The following is a 20,233-nucleotide window of genomic DNA, read 5'->3' as shown; positions in this document are numbered from 1 at the left end:
CCGGTGCGTCTGCGCAGTAGGTGGCGGCGGCGGCAGAGGGAGGAGGAGGCCGTGTAGAGGCAGCGGCAGCAGTGGGTCCCGGGACTGAGGCTGCAGCGGGGGCGGCGGCGGGCGGAAGCTGAGGTGACGAAGGCAGCGGCGGCGGCGGCCGTTTTCCTCACGGTGGCGGAGACCAAGGCGGCGGCGGCGGACGGGGAGCGGCCCGGCCCCGGCCCCCTGCTCGTTGGCTGTGGCAGGGCCGCCGTGGGGCCGGCCCGGCTCCCGCCCCCCGCGGCTCCCCCTCCAGCTCCTCCTCCGGGGAGACGCCGGGGACCTGGCCCGGCCCGTACTCAGAGCGCTGCTGCAGCCGCCGCCGGGGGAGTCGGAGGCGGTGGCGGCGCCATGGGCGGCCTGGCTTCGGGGGGGGATGTGGAGCCGGGACTGCCCGTCGAGGTGCGCGGCTCCAACGGGGCCTTCTACAAGGTGAGGCGGCGCGCCGGCCAGGGACGCGGTCTTCACCCCCCTCCCTCCAGCCAGAACGGGGAAGAGTGGGGTGGGATCGAGGTTCTGAGCTAGCCCTGACCCTTAGAATCTTGGACCCACGATCCCACCCGCGGTCCTCTTTGGGGGAGACCTCTGGAAGTTAACCCCTTCTTATTTTTGGGCCCCTCTGTTACACCTGCTTTTACCCGCATCTCTGGGAATGAACATCAGGGCATTATTGTGCTTGGATCAGCGCCCCCGCAGCCCCCAGGAGAGACCCCATTTACCCCAGCGTCTCGTTGACTTTTCCTCTCCTAATAGAAGGCATACCTTGGATCTTAATCACCTCTTCCCCACAGTCCAAGCACATGGAGAATTCTCTTTATTCTGCCCTATTACCCCCTTGGGAAGGCCGTCCCATATTAGATCCTTTCATCTTCCTCGGAGAGGCCTCTGCCTACTGGCTCTGGAAGACTCACTCCACTTTCATCTTATATTTCTGTTCCCACCCCAAGGAGAAACGGTCAGAAGCTGTTTATGACATTTAGTATCTTTGACCTCAGGAACTCTGGGCTGTATCAGTCTAGTTGCCTCCTAGCCATAAGGTGGCATCTTTTCACAAGTCTCTCTCACCCCACCCCTTTATTTCCAAGACTAGTTGGTCTGCTCTTACACCGGAGGATGGTTTTGTATTTGTCATCTCACTTTGACCTCATACATTTAGATCATTCATATAGTTTCTTCATTTTGAGGAGTGTAAGCTTCATACTCGTACTCTCCATCTAAAACGAGATATCATGAGGATTCCTTCAGTTTTATTTTTTTCTTAAGGATTTCCACTTCTAGAAGACTTTTGGTCAACTTGCCCAATTCGGAAACCCAATAGTCTATTTATTCTTTTTTTTTTTTTTAAGGAGAAGAGGACTGGCTTTACATTTTTAATATTTATTTATTTGGCTGTGCAGCATTCAGGATCTTAGTTCCTCAACCAGGGATCAAACCCATGCCTCCTGCATTGGGAATGCAGAGTCTTACGCACTGGACTGCCAGGGAAGTCCCCTGAATCTATTTTTTAGGACACTTTTTTCCCCCTTCATTTATATTAAGCTAGAGGGAGACCAGTCTTGCCTCTCAGGAATTTTTCTTTATGCCACTGTTGTTATGTTGTTATTTTGAACCGCTTTGTACTTTATGCCTGGGATTGTCTCAGAGACTTTCGTGCTTCCTGTCTTGTTCTCTCATTTTGCCCTGAGGAGCAGGAACAGTTACCTTCTCATCCATTATTTGTGAGGACAAGAGCCCCCTTTCCTCCACTTCCCCTCAAGCCTTTCCTCCCATAGTAGACCTCTCCGCCTTCGTACCTGGGAAATGACTTTTTCCAACTCCTTCCATGTGAAGTCATATCTTGCTGTAACTGGAAAGGGTCTCACATTAGCCCTTGGAGTAGGTTTCTGCCCCAGCTTTAATTGATAAGTTCAATGTAGTCATTTTTGACCCACTCTAAATGCCTATTCATTCCTGCCTGACTTCCCCTCACCAGATTTCTTTATATTCTTCAGTGTCTATGGGTACCCACATCTGTCTTAATTTCTCAATTTAAGTCTGTGGCTTTTTATCCTAGTATTTCTGCATAATCCCCCAAAACTACCTATTCCCATGACCCAGCTAACAGGGAAGAAGGAAGCTCCCAACTTACCCCTTCTTTCATTCTTTTTCTACATACTTTCCTAACTCATGGGACTTTTTTCTCTAGCATGCCTCCATAGCATTTGTTTTCTTTGGCAAAGTCTCTTAGTTCCTTTCTGATTCTGATAGAGTACATTTGTCTCTTATATCCTTTCCCCTCAAGCTTGCATTACCTTTGTTGAAATACCCTTTCTCATAAGATTTTAACCTCATTTCCCACAGTATCCTGTCCTTCATCAGGGTCCTTCCCAGCCCCAAGAAAGTGCGTCTTAAATTGAGTCTGAGATCAAGATATAATGTTTGCTTTTATTCCAGGAAGCATGGGAAAGATCAGTATCCAGTTCGAATTAACTGTGTGAGACTGCTGGGAAGCGGCATGTTTCCCTTTCCACATATAAGTGTCCAGTAGAAAGTCTGTCTCTGAATCTTTCCCTTTTCTCCTGTGGGCTATATGGCAGTGATAGACTTGATTCAGTGAGTTAAAGATAGGATGCTTTGAATCAGAGAATAGAGTTTGGGGTTCAGCTAAAAGCCAGGTAATATGGAGTTTGTATTTTGGCCACTTTAGCATTTTCTGCTCCTTGTCTCATTTGAATAACAAAAACATCCTTAAATTCAGTAATCTTTCTTCAACTTTCAGTGCCATATACTTAACGAATCTGACCTTGCTGCTGATTTAATATTCATGACTCAGCAGACTTCAGTGTTGTTCAAGGAGTGTTTACATTGCTTCTAGAACTATAAATCTGGGGTGGTTCCTTTCGTCTCTCTCAGAATTGGGTCCTGTTGTTTTTCTTCTTACAGGCTAGAACTGAAAATATCAGAAGTTATCTTGTAGCTATCCCATCAACTCTTCCTTTTCTGTCAGAACTTAATGTACATCATTCCTTAAGGTGTACTCTCCCAAGTGAAATACCTGTTCATCTTCCAGGGCACGGCCATCCAACTTTCCAGACCTTACCTGGATATCCCAATACCTACTCCTTTGTTAAGGATACAGCATCCACCTATAAGCCAAAGCCCATTTGCCATGACTATTGAATTGAGTCATCCTTTGAATCTAGGTAGCCTTCTAGAGATTCACTCAACTGCTCTTGCCCTCCCTTGCTTATCTTCTCAGGGAGCATGGACTGAGCAGAACGAGGAACTCACTTTCTACCACTGGTATCTATGAAGGAAAAAACTGGGATAATATGAGTGGAATTAAGGAGCAGAGAGTGAATTGGAATATGAATTGAGGAGAAAGCTTGTTTTGGAGAATCTTTGACCAAAAAAAGACCTTAGAAGTATAAGAATGAGTGATGTTTTGCTGAACTGCTGAGTAATGTGAGGGAAAAGTGCATTTTTTGTGAATGATTATATCTAGGAGTGGGGAATCTCTTCACAAAAAAGGCAGGCAAGTGACTCTCTTCTGTCTTTTCCACAGTGTTTTATCTCATCCCAGAAATGTTTTGAAAATAGCTAACTTTTTCTTTATTAACTGTTTCTAAAGCTTAAAGATAGACATTTTGGATAAAGTCAGCTGCAGAGGCTGGATGAAATTTTTAGAGAAATCCAGACAGACCCTTATAAAGGAAGAAAAGAGAGGGAAGAGATATAATAGTTATTGTGGGAGGAGGGGATGAGGACACTTAAAAGAGCTAAGGAAAAAAGAAGTGGCGGGGGGTGGGGGGTGGGAGAGGAGTTAAAGGGAAGAACCCAAAAGAGAAGAGGAACTTGGGCAAACAGTGAAAAGTAAAAGTGCGTCAGTTGTGAGTGGAGAAGAGGAAGAGTGAGCATTGGTGGAGCTGAATGAAGAGTGGGAAAAACGTTTCGGAGGAAGGGAATGGCAGAGAAAGCTAAAGCATGGGTATGTAAGGCTAGGCAGGACCAGGAGTCCTGGGCAGTAGTAAGACTCCATAATGAGATCCTTTCTCAAAAGAAGAGGAAGATGGCTCATATCAAGAGGGAAATTTTAGGTTTAGATTTAAGGAAGGAACAGTGAATTAAGTGTTTATGATTGAACAGTTCTCCCTGAGGTGGGAGTGACACAGGTGTGCATTTTTGGTGTTTTCTCTCCTAAGCCCATGTTTTGTTCCTATCTGCAAACCTTAGGAATAGTTCTTATATATATATGCTTTTTGAAACCCCTAATTTTTTTTAAAGCTTTAATGAGGCATAATTGACATACAATGAAGCATATAAATTGAAAGCATACAATTTAAGTTTTGACATATATATAAAATGAACCATCACCACAATTTCTGTCATTCCCAAAAGTCTTCCACTAACGTGCTTTCTGTCATTATACATTAGTTTGAATTTTCTGATTTTTGACAGACATGTAAAGGCAGTTACTGGAAAAAATACAGTCTTTCAACAAATGGTATTTAAAGAACTGCATATCCATACGTTAAAAATGAACTTTAATCATATCTGGCACCATATTAAAAAATTTAACTCAAAATGGATCATAGACCTAAATGTAAAATAAAAACCATAGAACTTCTAGACAAGGACATAGGAGAAAACTTCTGTGGTCTTGGATTAGGTGAAGATTTCTTAGATATGAAACCAAAAGAGCAAATTGATAAATTGGACTTTATCAAAATTAGCAATCCCTAATTTTGAGTATTTGAAAAATAGAAAAGGTAGGAAAACTGGGAGCATAGGATTGAACTCATAGCTTTGGCTTCCTCGGTGAAGACAGAGAAAATAGGAAGTAGGAAATTCCTTGGCGGTCCAGCGGTTTAGACTTAGCCCTTTCACTGCCTTGGTCCAAAAAAAACAGAGAAAATAGGTAGTCCAGCTATTCAGTCATTCCTGTTGCTGTTCCTTGTCAAGATCTCAAGTTTGGGGTCTTCTACAAATTTTATTACCCTTTCAAATTCTTAGCAGTGTCATAGTCTAGCATTAAAAAATCTTAAATCTTTATTTATTTGGCCGTACCACAAGACTTGTAGGATTGTAGTTCCCTACCAGGGATTGAACCCTGGTCCACAGCTGTGAAAGTCCTAACTACTGGACCACCAGGGAATTCCCTCATGTCTTTTAAATCCTAATTTTTCTTTCTGTAGGTTGTTTTTGGATTTTCAACTTCTCCAGTGTTCTGATTATTTTTGTATGGCCTAGGCATCAAAGCAGCAAGTTTGCTCAGGTCTCTTGCTGGGTTAGGAGCTAGACCCTTTCTTGGCAGATCCTGATGTCCTCTAGGTGTTCCAGGACAGCTTCACACTGTCTCATGGGATATTCTTAGCTTTGCTGAATGTTGTTGGTATTTTAATTGAACTCTGGCAAGCTGCTAAGTACAGCAGGAGGCAGACAGATAGGGAGGCCCCTGTGGGAGCCATAGGAGACCACTTCTACTTAATTTCTGTCTCATCTTATTTCTGGATTTTGTAACATCTCTGTCCATGCCAGTATTATTTCTTTTCTTGCTACCTCACCATTTGTATTCTTTCCCCAGTGCAGCTTTCCCTAGCCAGGTTTTTAGATTGCGTGTGTTCCCATCTAAAACTAGTTTTACAAAAGAAAAAAAAAGGGGGGCGGATTTCCTTGTGGCTTAGTGGTTAGGATTTGGGCTTTCACTGCCATGGCTTTCGGTTCAGTCCTTGATCGGGGAACTGTTTCACCGGCCGTGTGGTGCGGCCAGAAAAAAACCCTAGTTTTGTTGTTTAGTTGCTGAGTTGGGTCCAACTGTTTGCAACCCCATGGAGTGTATGTAGCCCCCCAGGCTCTGTCCATGGCATTTTCCAAGCAAGAACATTGGAGTGGGTTGCCATTTCCTCCTTGTGGGGATCTTCCCCACCCAGGGATCGAACCCACATCTCCTGCTTGGCAGGCGGATTCTCTACCACTGAGCCACCGGAGAAGCCCAACCTTTAGTATAAGATGCTGCAAAGGTGTCTGTTCCTCTAATGGCTGAGGTGGTGGTTAATTGTCTTTTTTTTTTTTTTTGTCTTTTCACTTGGTTCTAAAATCCATTCTAGGGCTTTGTGAAGGATGTCCATGAAGACTCTGTCACCATCTTCTTTGAAAACAAGTAAGACCTTGGGAATAGAGAATCCAGCATACTAGGTCCTAGAAGGAGAGTGGAGAAGGGGCGACTGAGTCCCATGAGGCATGTAATAGGTGGGCGAGAGCCAGGGGTTTGGGTGGGCGACTTGTATGGATCCTAGGAGAGGAAATGGTGCTGGTAGGGGCACTTGACTCAGTATTTAGGTTCTAGCAAGAGATGGAAGACACTGGTATGGAGCAGAGCCTGGAATTTAGCTTCTAATCACCAGGGAAGGTGGAAAATGTCCAGTGGAGGAAGTTACCTTTTTCTGAAGAAACAGGCAACCACAGTAGCCTGAATAGCTATCATATCACTGTTTCCCTTGCAGCTGGCAGAGTGAGAGACAGATTCCTTTTGGGGATGTCCGGCTACCACCTCCAGCTGACTATAACAAGGAGATCACAGAAGGGGATGAAGTGGAGGTAAGGGCCTGAAGTCCACCTTTTCTAAACATCACTTTTCCCAGGATTCTGCATCTCCCTTACCCTGATACAGGTATCATAGGCTCCTTACTGCTTGTTTCACTCTCCCTCCATCCAGCTAGGCAGTCTGTGGAGGAGTGAAGTGCAACAGTTTTCTGTCCATCACCATTGTGATCAATCAAGCCTTTAGGGAGCTTCCCAGTTTCAGGGGATCCACTTTTCTTCCATTTACGATAACAGCATCTGAACTCCAGTGTCCTCTGATTTTAACTAGCAGCTCCTTCCTCTAATTTCCTTCATCTTGGTCTAGGATGCCTCCCAAGTGTCTTAATGCTCATTCTATTCTTGATGGTTTTAGATGGGCCTCAAGATCTCTTTTATTTTCAACTTCTCTTCAGGTTTATTCTCGAGCCAATGAGCAAGAGCCTTGTGGCTGGTGGCTGGCCCGGGTGCGGATGATGAAGGGAGATGTGAGTGACTGATTGTCAAGGTCTTTGGGGGAACTGCTGAAACATTTTTGTCAGAGAAAGGTGGGAGATAGAAGCTCATGTTATCCACACCTTCTTCTTTCTTTCCTTCTGCCAGTTCTATGTTATTGAATATGCTGCCTGCGATGCCACTTACAATGAGATTGTCACCCTGGAACGGCTTCGGCCAGTTAATCCCAATCCCCTTGCAACCAAAGGCAGCTTCTTCAAGGTTACCATGGCTGTGCCTGAGGATCTGAGAGAGGCGTGAGTGTTTGGGATGTTGGGTGTGGGGGACCCCCTTTATGGTCCTCATCTCTGCACACGTTTCTCCCAGGCCCTGCTCCCAGTGTGTTTTGTGTTCCCTTGGCCCTCTAGAGTCCTCTCTGCTCCCAGTTCTGTTTCCTCATCTCTGTTCTTTAACTGCAGTCCCCCTCTCTCCCCTGAATGTTCAGCTATACTCTATACTCTGCCCACTGAGCACTGTTCTCTTTTCTCTGCAGCTGCTCCAATGAAAACGTCCATAAAGAGTTCAAGAAAGCGTTGGGAGCAAACTGCATCTTTCTCAACATCACAAATAGTGAGCTCTTCATCCTGGTGAGTTTATTTTGCCTGAACTTCACCTAAGCCCTTCTCCCCTTTTAACTCTTTTGCAAGAAGGGAAGAGCTAAAGTGTGCTTATATTTATTTGTCAGAGAGGACTTTATTGCTCCTGACTCCTGTGGACCCAGGTTAGCCCTACCATTCCTTAGTCTTTCTCATGTATGACCTTAATTTTTTTTCAACCTGACCATCATATTGCAGTTTGGGTCAAGGACCCTTCTTGCATATTTGGACTCTCAGGAACAGTATGAATCTCACTTGTGCTTGCCACGTAAAATCAGTTCCCATAGGCACCCAGATAGTAGGCCCTTGTGAGACCAACAATGATTTTCTCTTCCTCAAATTTGTTTCTTAAACTCCTGCCCTTTTCCAGAGATTCAGGTGTCCTGATTCCCAGTTCCTAACTCTCCTCTAAAACATAGGCAGTTTTTAGTGACTTTTTTGTTGGTTTCTTTCCAGTCAACCACGGAAGCCCCTGTGAAGCGAGCATCCCTGCTGGGTGATATGCATTTTCGAAGCCTGCGCACCAAACTGCTGCTCATGTCGCGCAATGAAGAAGCTACCAAGCACCTCGAGGTAAGTTTGGGCTCCACTTTTTACTGCTGAATGGTATTGCTGTCTTCCTCCCACCTCATCCTCCACTCATACTGTTATGTTTATAGAACAGAGGTTAAGGTCTTTCTGGGCCATTAAACCTCGGTCTGCTATTTCATCTCAAATTCCTCCGGATGGCAGAGCTCCATCATGTTTTTAGTGTGAAGGTTTTTTTTTTTTTTTTTTAAAGCTACCGGACCCTGTGACCAAGTGAAATTTTACTTGAAAGCACAATGCATAAGACAGATGAATCAGAACAAGTCTGTCTAAAAGTGGAAGAGGGTGTGGGTCTTACCTCCACTGGGTGCCCCCAAATTACCTCTGAGAACCAAACCACTTTGTGAGAGCCATTTGTACACTGGAAAAGATCCCTGGTCTTGGAATCAATCCTGGCTTGCTTCGTCAAATAATTGACCTTTGGCAAATAATTTGATTCCAGTGAGTTTTCTCTTCCTTATCTGTGACAATGAGGTAGTTGAAGGAGAGTGTTTATACAAGGTCTTTTTGAATTCTGACATCTTATGATGGTCAGATTCCCTTAGGAATTATACTGTCCTAAATGAGGTGCACATGTGTATGTGTTATTTGAACATCCATTTCCTTTTATTCAAGTGATCTTTATGGGAGCCTGTGCAAATTCTGGCCCATGGTACTCTGTACTTCTCCAGGGATGCTCCTCAGGGTGCTGCCAGAGCCATTCCCTTTGCCTGCCCTTGTACTCATGCCTCCCTCTGAGGACTGGTTGAGAAACGAAGTGGTAGCATGGTGTGTCATAGCCTCTTTTTATGCTTTTCTTAACCTCTTGCTTTCTCCTCAACTTGTTGGGTTTTATTTTGGGAATTTGTATTGTTTTGGATAAGGTAAATATTCCTTACACTTGCATTTACCATGTGAAAAGTCCTTTCTAAACACCAGTCTTATTTAATCCTCTTGTTAGTCTGGGAATGGTGCAGGTCAAGTGTAATCATTTAGTGGATAATGGAACAGAGGTCAGGTGTAATCATTTAGTGGATAACAACAGAGGCACAGAGAGTATGTTGTGTTTGGGATTATACAACCAGATAGTGTTGGAGCCAAATCCAGAACTTTGATGGCTCCTGGCCCAAACCCTGCCATCATTACCTCCCCTGCCCACCAAGCCATTGGTACTGAGAAGGTAGGAATGGAATGAAGCATTCCTAAATTCTCCACACAGGTCCTGGTGGTCAGTGGACTTCCAGATAGTTCTGGCTTTCTTTCACAGTCTTTTCTTATTGAAGTTATGCAAAGCGTCAGATTCCCAGGACAGATGTCTGAAATTTTACCATGATTCCTATAGGTCAGTGTCTTTTTTTCTTTCAGACAAGTAAGCAGCTAGCGGCAGCTTTCCAAGAGGAGTTCACAGTGCGAGAGGACCTGATGGGACTAGCAATTGGGACTCATGGTGCCAACATCCAGCAGGCCCGAAAAGTACCTGGGGTGACTGCCATTGAATTGGGTGAAGAGACCTGCACTTTCCGAATCTATGGGGAGGTCAGCAAAAGATACCTGTCATCTAAGTCCCTGCGGGGATAGAAAGAAGAGTGTGTGAAATAGAAAGGAAGCCTGTCGTATTCACTTCACTACCCCCCCTTTTTTTTTAATAATGTGCATAACCTTTTTTTTTTTTTTCTTTAACTGGAGTATAGTTGCTTCCTCCCTCCTAGACTTTGGCGGCAGCACATTTTCCCAAAGACAGAGAGTGGCAGGAAGATCACTGTTTGAGATCCAGGTCCTCTGTTTTATTAATAACTCCCCATTCTTCTCTTAGACTCCTGAAGCATGCCGACAGGCCCGGAGCTATCTTGAGTTTTCTGAGGACTCCGTGCAAGTGCCCAGGAACCTGGTTGGTGAGTTAGGGTTGTGTATGTATATAAGAGAACATGTTGGGGGCCAGATGTGAGATGCTCTAAAATGATTCTGGCTTCGCACCTCCCGGTGAACTTCTTTTCACGAGGACAGACCAAACAGTCTGTAGTTGGAGTGACAAAAATGGGAGAACTGATTTCTAGGGATTGTGGTGTTCTGTCCTGTGAAAACACACTAGAAGCCTAGAAGCAGGAGATTCATTAAACAGAATTCTTTTATACAAGCTGGAAAACTTGTCTGTTTTTGCTCTTTTTTCTTTCCTTTAAAAAAAAAAAGCCTAACTCCTCCTTTACCTATTCAGGCAAAGTGATTGGAAAGAATGGGAAAGTGATCCAGGAGATTGTGGATAAATCTGGTGTGGTGAGGGTTCGAGTTGAAGGTGATAATGATAAGAAGAACCCCAGGGAAGAGGTATGGGGCAACTACACCTAGAGATTGGTTTCCAGAGTAGATGTGATTGTTCTCCAAGCCATTCTCTTGAGGGCTGGGATTTCTAGGGGATGGTTCATGGGAACTTTGGTTTTTCCTAGTAGATGGAGAGCCCAGAAAGATCCTTTTTGTGTAGGCTTCTCTAGAAGACAAGGTGGACTTAATACTTGATTTGAGTCTGTTTCTAATCCCTGTGTCCTTTGCTCTCCAGGGCATGGTTCCTTTCATATTTGTTGGCACCCGAGAAAACATCAGCAATGCTCAGGCTCTGCTGGAATATCACCTCTCCTACCTGCAGGTACCCAAGCCAGGAGCCTGGGAGAGGAAAAACCCACGTGTACAGGGGTCTGAGGAGCATGCTGGATGGAGTTAAAAGTGGTGGTTTCCAGTTTGTGTCTCTGAGTAGAACAGAAACTGTTAGGTGGAAAATTGGGGCTGTGGAGTTGGAACCCATCATTTTCCCTGTTTTAAGCCTTGTGTTCCTGAGAGTTCAGGTCCCTACGGACAGTTGGGGCAGAGAAGTGTGAAGAGAGACTACTGATCTTACACTTCTTCCTTGTTTTTCTCCATCTTCTACCCAACCAGGAGGTGGAGCAGCTCCGCTTGGAGAGGCTGCAGATTGATGAGCAGCTTCGGCAGATTGGGCTGGGCTTTCGGCCTCCTGGAAGTGGGCGGGGCAGCGGCAGCAGTGACAAGGCTGGATATACCACTGATGAGAGCTCCTCCTCTTCCCTTCATACCACACGAACCTATGGGGGCAGCTATGGGGGCCGGGGCCGGGGCCGGAGGACAGGCGGTCCTGCCTATGGTGAGACAGCTATGCGAGTAGGGGGTGAGCAGTGGTGGGCTGTGGGAGTCAGAGGCCTGGGTGGAAGCTTGAGGAAAGGGTGATTGAGAAGATGAAGTGATTGGCTAAGGGACTAAGGAGTGAGGGAGAATTTTCCAGCTTGGGGGTGGGGATGGATCCTGGGATAGGGTGAGGGACCCTGTTTGAACGCCACTATGTTCTTCAGGCCCCAACTCAGACCTATCCACAGCTTCTGAGACGGAGTCAGAGAAGAGGGAGGAGCCCCCCCGAGCTGGGCCTGGCGACCGGGATCCCCCGACCCGGGGGGAAGAAAGCCGGAGGCGTCCTATAGGAGGCCGGGGTAGGGGACCCCCACCTGCCCCCCGGCCCACCTCAAGATACAACTCTTCATCGATTAGCTCAGGTAGAAGCAGACAGCTGGGCTCATGAATGTGGGCCAAAAAGAAAGATGGTGGACACCTGACTCCCAACTCCTTCTTCCTCCAACCAGTGCTGAAAGACCCAGACAGTAATCCCTACAGCCTACTGGACACATCCGAACCAGAGCCCCCAGTTGATTCAGAGCCGGGGGAACCCCCCCCAGCAAGCGCCAGACGCCGCCGCTCGCGCCGCCGCCGCACAGATGAGGATAGGACTGTCATGGACGGAGGCCTGGAATCCGACGGGCCCGGCATGACAGAGAATGGCCTGGGTAAGGGGTGTGTGAGGGTGTGAAAGGCTACAGCTGGGAAAGAATTGAGGGGGTGGGCGATTGATGCACAGTTCTCATTTTCCCCTGCTCCACAGAAGATGAGTCAAGACCCCAGCGTCGTAATCGGAGCCGCCGCCGCCGTAACCGTGGTAACCGGACTGATGGCTCTATCAGTGGAGACCGTCAGCCAGGTGAGCTAACACTGGATTCCAGCAGACTACCTCAGAGAACAGGATGCCTCCTATCCTGAGGAAACTAGCGGTAGGGGTTCAGTGAGGGTCTAGGGGCTGGATACCTGGGTTCCTTCTGAAACTTGATCCTCTGTCTTCCCCAGTGACTGTGGCTGACTATATCTCCCGAGCAAAATCTCAGAGCCGCCAGCGGCCACCCCTGGAACGCACTAAACCTTCAGAGGATTCCCTTTCAGGGCAGAAGGTAGGCAAGGAAGACATAGTTTACCCCCACTACCTTTTGTGTTGTTCTGGAGTAGGGGGCACATGAAAACTCGCTAAGAAATCGCTTGTGAAGTTGCAAGGAAGACATGCAGCTGGAGTTTAGGCTGCATGTAAAATAGTGAAAAGTTTGTATAGAAGAGAAAGGGCCATTTGGTTCATATTTTCTGGATCCCAGTAAAAGTGACTACTGGCAACCAACCCCTGGGTCCCACCAGATGCCTGGAGCTCTTAGGTGGTAGGGAATAGCATTACCTGAATTTCTACTGACCTCCTTTCATTCCTCTCCATTTTCTTTCCCACTCTCCCTTCAGGGTGACTCTGTCAGCAAGCTTCCTAAGGGCCCCTCAGAGAATGGGGAGCTCTCCGCCCCCCTGGAGTTGGGTAGTTTGGTGAATGGGGTTTCATAAACCCTCCAGCCCGCATCCCTCCCTTCTCCATCTCGCTTGCTGCCCAACACCAATGGCCCTCACAGGCCCGACTGACCTGCGCTGGAGCTGCTCTTATCTAGGGGGGAGGGGGGTGGCACAGCAGCTTGGGTCCCCCCCAGCCTCCAGGAGCTAGTGGAGGGGTGTGTAACAGGGTCCTACCCCCTCCCTCTTGTCCACCCTTCCCCCAGGGTGAGGGGAGCCTCTCTCCTTCCCCATCAGACTGGATGTGCCTTTATCCTCTAATGCCCCAATCTCTCTCTGAACACCCCCATTCTCCGCCTGTTGGTGCGGGGTGCTCCTTGACCCACCCAGATTTGACAGTTCAGGGGGGCTCCCCTGCTATCCCTCCTCCCATCCTGTACCCCCCATTTCTGGGGCCTCATCACTGTGGAAGACGGGGATAGTAAGGGTATAAGTGGGTGGGAGGCATGGGGAAGGTTTTGGAGTAGAACCAGGGGTGTGTATGAAGGGGGGTGACAAGGTCCCCCAGGGGAGGGGGAGACCAACCTTGTCTGGTGGATGAGAAGGCGTATTTATTTTTCACTGTACAGTATTTAAAAAGAGAATAAAAAAAATCCAAATGGCTCTCCGGTTCCTGTACCTTCCTTGTGCCCAGTTTGGTCCATCTGTTTCTATAGGAGTGACCTGCCCTGGCCCTTGTTTCCTGTGTCACCACAGCTGGCTTCTCTAGCATTCCAGAGATGGTCTACGTCTAGGAATTTCTGACATTCCTGAATTCCCCAGGCCCAGGTACCCTCCTGGTCTAGAGAAAAGCAGCTGGTGCCTTGCTGCTTCTCCCCTCCCCCAGGTTTGCTGGTAGAGGGAGCTAGGCCACTCCTATACCCTGAGTCACAGCAGGCTAGGTAGGGCTGCTCAGAGCTGGAGCTGTTCCTGCTAAGAGCTGAGAGCCAAGGCAGGCTGCTTAATCCGATTACCCGAGGCCTGGGGCTTGGGCTGGGCCTTGGGGAGCGTGGGGAGCAGGGTTCCCTCAAGACAGCCCCCTGGAACCTAGGTGTCAAGCCCTCATTCCTGCTGGTACTCTGCTCTGGATCCAGGCTTCCTCTCCAGCATCCATATCACTGATCTCAGCCTTGGTTCTTCCTGGGCTTCCTTGTGCCCTGCCTCCGAACTCTGAGGTTTAGAGAGAAAACATGTGGAGAAACCTAGGTTTGGGGGCTACAGTAGTGAGGGTTTAAATTTTCTCACCTGGCAAGGGGTTGTATCACCACCCGAGCACCTGCTGGGATGACTCAGGAAACAAAAATGGCCTGCCTGCCTGCCTCCTGACTTTTCTGCCCCCGGGCTGGTCAGGGGCTTGAGGAGTTGTAGGCACCAGAAAAAGGTTTGGGTTAGTGCGTTGGGTGTTCCCACCTTCTTCCCAGCACAACTCTGACCCTGAGGGCTCTTGATCCCCCTCTACTTGATCCCATTGTGCAAAGATATTGATTTTAAATCGCTGTGCTTAAGAAGGGAGGAGTAGATGTTTAGGCTATTGGGGCTGGAAGGCTTGACTTCTAGGTCTTGGGTGGAGAGGGGGTGTGGTCCCCTGGGGGGAGAGTGGGGGGCTGGGAAGAACGGGACACCTGGGTTGGCCTAAGGGAGGGGGATGTTGGCGCCCTTAAGGAGGCGCGGTCGGCTGGGAGGGAGTGGGGAGGAGCCAGTCGTTAAAAGCTGTTCCCCAGCCTGGCCCACCCACCAGCCACAGACGCTGAGACCTGGTGAGAGAGGGCCGTGGCACCTGGGCTACGCTGCCTGGCAGCTGCGGGACCCCCGATCGCAGAGGTTTACCGCCTTCACCGAAGCCGGGCCCTTGGCGGGCAGCGGGCAGCGGGCAGGGGGCGCCAGACTGGGTCGCCGGGAACCTCGCAGCCACAAGGAAAGAGCCCAACCTGTACAGGAGCGGGTACCAGGCAGCGGTTTTTGCGCTGGACTCCCCAGAAGTGCCGGATTGGTTGGAAGTACGGGCTCCATTATAAGGACTCTGAATTTGGGACGGTTTATAAAGGACACGAGTTTCTCTGTAACGACTCCGGATTAGAAAGACACTTAGGATACCGGGTTTGGGGATCAACGTTTCACTTCGGAGGAGAGGGCGTGTAGAAACGCTCTCTGAAGGCTTCCCTTCGGCACCCCCATGGCGGTACCGGGTTCCTCACACGACCAGGCCTGGAACCTGGACCCTCCCACTCCGACGGCCCCTACCTCCTCGTCCTCGGGCCCCCAGGAGCGGGAGGGCGCCGGGAGCCCAGTTGTCTCCAGGGGGCTTCCCTTGGAGAAGGTCAAACGGCCCATGAACGCGTTCATGGTGTGGAGCTCCGCCCAGCGCCGCCAGATGGCGCAGCAGAACCCGAAAATGCACAACTCGGAGATCTCCAAGCGCCTGGGCGCGCAGTGGAAGCTGCTGGGTGAGGATGAGAAGCGGCCCTTTGTGGAGGAGGCTAAGCGGCTCCGGGCCCGACACCTGCGCGACTACCCCGACTACAAGTACAGGCCCCGGCGCAAGAGCAAGAGCGCGGGCGCCGGGTCGCCCCACTTCAGCCAGGGAAGCGGCGGCGTGGCTGGCGGCGGGCCAGTCTGGGGGCCTGGATATGCAGCCAACCAGGGGAGCAGAGGCTTTGGGTACCAGCCCCCCAACTACTCGACAGCCTACCTTCCTGGCAGTTATGGGTGAGTACCCGAGGAACAGGATGACAGAAACTTGTGCCCCTGTCCTAGAGTCTGGGTGGGGGCAGATACCAGAGAGCCTGGCTGGCAGGGGTCCTGAGCCCACCCAAGTAGGGGACACTTCATGGAGGAATTTGGAGGGTGCCCGATGAAGGGTGGGAGACTTCAGGGGAGCCAGGGTCTTTCTTCCATCAGAGTCTGTTGGTGGTGACACCGCAAGAGCAGCAACCTGGATGTGACTCTGTTCTAGTTACTTGAGTTTCCCATCCTTCCCCCCGCCCCGGCCCCCGCTCTGGCCCTCGTGTGACCCGGCTTCCTCTCCCAGCCCCGGGGCAAGGACAGGCCAAGCCCAACTCTACCCCTTCCTGGCCTGCCGCCCCAAAAGAGAAAAACAGGCGCGCAGCACGCAAGCTCGCACTTGAGCGTGCCCTGACATGGTTGTGGTGGTGGTGCAGCTCTAAGCCATCATGGGGTTCCCTTCCCTACCATTGGTACTCTGGGGGGTCCAGATAGCCAGGGATGGATGGGTGGCTGATTAATTCCACCCGTCTGTGCAGAATTGGTCAGAACTACCCCCACATACGAGTCAGGGACCCTACTTGGCACCTCCAATCCAGGGAGCAAATGCCTTCTAACCATAGTGTTTCTCTTTGCAGCTCTTCCCACTGTAAACCGGAGGGCCCCTCGCCGTGCTCTCTCCCTCAGAGTAACCCAAGGCTCCAGGGGGAGCTACTCACTGCTTACAGCCCCTACCCACCCCCAGGCTCTCCCCCTCTGTACAACCCACCCCTCTCAGGGACCCCCTTGCCCCTAACCCACCTCTAACCCTCACAGACGTGGACCGCCCAGAAAGGTTTCCAGTCTCCTTTTCTATGTTTCTACCCAGAACACCACCACCCCCACTCCCAGGCTGCAAATTCTTTAGAACTGTGTTGGACCACCGTTCAGAGATGAGCAGTACTCCTCAAACCCCAGAAAGCTAGGGGGAACAACACCCACAGTTTTTTTTTTTTTTTGGTAGGCTGAATACAGTTTTGTACAATTAAACCATGTCTCTGAGTCTTTATTGTTCCATCTCTGTTCCCCTTTACTGTAGCAGGAACCAGCAGTCTCCACTCCCTTCCGCCTGGACCTGCCAGAGCAGGAACCTCCTCACCCCACCCTGGGGCCCTGCCTGAGTCATTCTTCTGTCCCCTTCCCCCCACCCCCCCCCCCCCCCCAAGCACTGGGGTCCAGGAGCCAGGCTGGGGGAGGAAGGAAACCATAAGCACCTGGTCCCTTGCACTGTCCAGGCTCTGTCCTTCAGGGTCAGAAGGAAAGTGGGGAAATGGGGAAGACAGGTAAGACTTTTGCCCAGAATATATTAACTAGCTAGAAACTTCTGCTAAAAGAAAATTTCAGCCAAATGTTTAAATGTCTCCAGAGCATATACACAGGACAGCACACAATGTTAAAATGTCAGCCTGAAAATTTCTACCCCATCCTAAGGATCTGGGCCAATCAAAGTTGCAATTGCAGAAGACGGGGAATGGTTAAAAGACAGCAGCAAACTGATCCAGACGGGAAGGACCCCAAGGTTGGGTGGATGAATGCAAACATGGAATGTACTCAAGGAGCCCATTCAACTCTACTGCTTTTTCTTCTTGTGGGGAGCCTTGGCATTCCAGTAGAAGAGGACCTGGGCAGCGATGAGGCCGTTGCAGAGAGAAGAGACTACAAAGGTTCCAGCCATGAGGGGATCTCCAGTTTCCTGGGTGAGAGACACAGCTAGGGTCACTTAAGCATAGTGAGAAAGGGTTCCAGAAGAGGCAGCCTGAAGTCCTCCGGCAGGGAGAGGTAAGGTGAAGTTATGGTGCCCTCTAGAGGGGAGGAGGTGCACTCACCTGAATGGAGGTGAAGATTCGGGCCAGGGACCCTCCAAAGAGCAGAAACACTGTGATGGCTGAGAGCTGGCCCGTGTGCCCATTGCGGTAGTTGGTGGCTGCCTGGAGCAGCTAAGGGAAGAGTTGAGACACCCTTTGTTCTGTCATCTGAACTCATTCCATGTTCCCATGTCATTTCTCTCAGTCCCACCCCCTGCAAACTTTGGGTTTCTCCTCTACTCTTTACCCACCCCCCTTCCCAACATCCTCTTCCTTGTTCCCAGCACCCACCCTTCCCACCACCACCGAAGGCATGTTGGAGGCCTGGAGCAGGGTGACTACAGCCTGGGGCGTCAGTGGTGAAAGCAGCACCAGAAGGACCAAGGCGTAGCACACTAGGAAAGCAACACCTGGGAGACGGAAATAAGGAGTTCGTGTCAACTTCTGAGTCCCCTGGCTTCCCCAAGCCTGCCTTCCCAGCAAGGTTCCTGAGAGCTGGCAGCCAGCTCATGGGTCTATCCTCAGCACCTTTCACAGTCTGTCCTCTGTAGTGCAGGACCAAGAAGGCAATGGTGATTGTCTGGAGCATCAGGAACAGGGCTTCACCCCAAGAGCTGCAGAGTCAAGAGTTGGAAGGAAGAAAGACGGGCCTGGAAGAGGCAGGGAAAGCCTCCAGAGCCTGTCCATCTTGGGGACACAATTCTCTGATTATTCCCTATCCGCCACAGCCCTACTGGTCCCTTACCTCCTGCCTCCCGGCAGCCCCCATGCAGTTGATTCAGGATTGGAAACTGGGTGTTCTTGGGTTGCTCGCCTCCTCTCATCATCACCATAGATGATGACTAGAGTTCCAGAAAGGTTTAAGTCTTCCTGCCCTTTTACCTCCTCCCTCTAACCCCTACTAGAGTTGTGAGCATTTACCCTTGGAGATAAAGGGCAGGGCCCCTTACCTGAAGGGAAAGTTATTGGTGATGCTGTAGACCATGGTCCCAGTCAATGCCACTAGCTCTAGCATTACCGACTGAAGACTCAATCCTTCGGCACTCTTGGCTCCCAGTATTTTAAACACTTGGGGTAGTTTTACTGGGAAAAGACGATGAGAAGAGCAGGGCTGAGGAGCTGACATCCCTTGGGTGCACAGCAGAACAGCCACAGAGCAGACCTGGAGGCATGTTAACCCCACTTCTAGTTAAGGAACCCATTCAGTTTATGGTATCTCAGCACTCTACCCACCTCCCAGCAGCAGGAATTGAAGATGATAAGAAACATACCCAGAAGTGAGCCAGCCACAATGCCCAGTCCCAGGCCTTTGCTGAGAAGAATCTTGAGGCAGGGAACTAAGAAGAGAAATTAAGCAGAGATGAGACTTCTGGAACCCAGGCCAGGACTTGCAGGCCTAAAGGCTTTAAGTGCTTTAAGATCTTGACATACCCACAAAAGGAAATCTTGGGTGGTCTGAAGGCAGGTGAAAAAGGCCTAGTTCTTCCTACTCCAAATCATATCACGTTCAGACAAGGTGACTGCAAAACAGCTTTTACCTTTTCTTTCCTCTGACCCACTCTTCCGTTCCCTGCCCATCACACCTAAATTCCTTCATCTGACTTCCAAGGCTCTCCACTGCTTCCTTGTGTAGAGCTGAACAAGGCCCAAGAGTCCTCTGATCCTTTATTCCCCGCCTGTGAGCAAGTAGGCAATCCACACGTCTTTTCTCTCCAAGAATAGGTTTCCTTTATATCGCTCATTCTCGAACACTGTCCCTGGCCCCTACTCAGGAACTTTCGCGGCCCGCTTTTATGTTCTAGCTACCAACATCTTCTCTAGCCTGGAAGTCCACCCCCAAAGTGTTTGCCCCAGTGGTAGTCTGACTATCATGGGTCATGAACGCAGCTAAAAAAAGCACTGTCCCGGGAGAACAGAGGGGTACCAAAAAACTGAAGGGGGTGGACTGTGAAGGCTTCCCTAAAGGTCTGATGTCAGAGGCGGGTTTTGGCTGTGCCGTTGCCTAGTAGATAGAAAAAGGAAGCCAGACACATTAAGTCCAAAATTACACCGTGAGCAAACGTGGAGGCTGGGAGCAAAGCCATTAGGATGGCAGGAGCCTTGGGGGTGCCACAGAAGGCCTTGATTCATAAGAGGCTTTGAATCATTTGTAGCATTGCTCCTGAAGGTGTACAGATCTATTAGATGTTAGAACGATCTAATCAGATCTTAAACTGCGTTTTGTAAAATTTGAGTCTTTCCGTCTTTCATCGGTCGCTAAAGCAAAGTACTCCGAACCTGGCGACTTCCCCTCTTGCCCAAATATGGAGACATAATTCTACGGAGCCCGAGACACTTCCGCCCCTTTCAGACACGACTTCCGCCCAGGATGCTGTGGCAATAGTCAGCGCCGTCACTTAGTCCGCACTCATGGCCCCTTTACGGCCGGAGAGCGCTGGCGCAAAACTGTGACCCGATGCCAAATAAAACTTACCATGAAGCAAGTCCCACTGGACGAAAATTTGGTCGTAGCATTTCTCAGGTAAAAGAAGCGGCACCAGCACCCGTTTAAGTGGCCCGTCTACCTCGGCCGCCATATTGCAAAGCTAACTTCCGCCAATCCCTCAAACCGCCATTGACTGACGGTGCGCACGCGCGCTCCGAGCGCTCCGCCTCCCGCCTTCCCGCCACTAAGCAGGACCGCGCCCCGCCTCCCGCCCCAGCTCTTCCTTACGCCATCCCACCTTCGTTAACGTAAAA

General features: G+C 49.7%; 3 protein-coding genes across 10 annotated transcripts; 2 read left to right on the top strand and 1 right to left on the bottom strand.

Annotated features, from left to right (window-relative positions):
- The first annotated feature begins 13 nt into the window (after positions 1 to 13).
- Positions 14 to 13,701, top strand: FXR2 (FMR1 autosomal homolog 2). Of its 5 annotated transcripts, none has more exons than XM_024980491.2 (17): positions 14 to 462; positions 6,117 to 6,169; positions 6,513 to 6,606; positions 7,005 to 7,076; positions 7,192 to 7,340; positions 7,577 to 7,670; positions 8,136 to 8,252; positions 9,612 to 9,782; positions 10,060 to 10,138; positions 10,459 to 10,568; positions 10,798 to 10,884; positions 11,172 to 11,394; positions 11,600 to 11,797; positions 11,885 to 12,085; positions 12,181 to 12,276; positions 12,420 to 12,520; positions 13,607 to 13,701. In XM_024980491.2, the coding sequence occupies exons 1-17, from the start codon at positions 382 to 384 to the stop codon at positions 13,610 to 13,612; spliced, it is 1,932 nt and encodes a 643-aa protein (XP_024836259.1). In that variant the 5' UTR covers positions 14 to 381; the 3' UTR covers positions 13,613 to 13,701.
- Positions 13,702 to 14,864: 1,163 nt separating this feature from the next.
- Positions 14,865 to 16,672, top strand: SOX15 (SRY-box transcription factor 15). Its single transcript, NM_001192075.2, has 2 exons — positions 14,865 to 15,635; positions 16,289 to 16,672. Exons 1-2 carry the CDS (start codon positions 15,103 to 15,105, stop codon positions 16,455 to 16,457), a joined length of 702 nt encoding a protein of 233 aa, NP_001179004.1. The 5' UTR covers positions 14,865 to 15,102; the 3' UTR covers positions 16,458 to 16,672.
- Positions 16,673 to 16,679: 7 nt separating this feature from the next.
- MPDU1 (mannose-P-dolichol utilization defect 1) lies at positions 16,680 to 20,081 on the bottom strand. 4 transcript variants are annotated; one of them, XM_015458706.3, is made up of 7 exons: positions 19,968 to 20,081; positions 18,766 to 18,831; positions 18,445 to 18,656; positions 18,023 to 18,108; positions 17,786 to 17,904; positions 17,516 to 17,626; positions 16,680 to 17,382 (listed from the first exon to the last, which is right to left on the bottom strand). In XM_015458706.3, exons 1-7 carry the CDS (start codon positions 19,968 to 19,970, stop codon positions 17,260 to 17,262), a joined length of 720 nt encoding a protein of 239 aa, XP_015314192.1. In that variant the 5' UTR covers positions 19,971 to 20,081; the 3' UTR covers positions 16,680 to 17,259.
- Positions 20,082 to 20,233: the final 152 nt, after the last annotated feature.

This window comes from Bos taurus, chromosome 19, assembly GCF_002263795.3.
Source record: "Bos taurus isolate L1 Dominette 01449 registration number 42190680 breed Hereford chromosome 19, ARS-UCD2.0, whole genome shotgun sequence".
Classification (NCBI taxonomy): Eukaryota; Metazoa; Chordata; class Mammalia; order Artiodactyla; family Bovidae; genus Bos; species Bos taurus.
The sequence above is the reverse complement of the archived record's forward strand: the minus strand, read 5'-3'. Positions and strand labels throughout refer to the sequence as shown.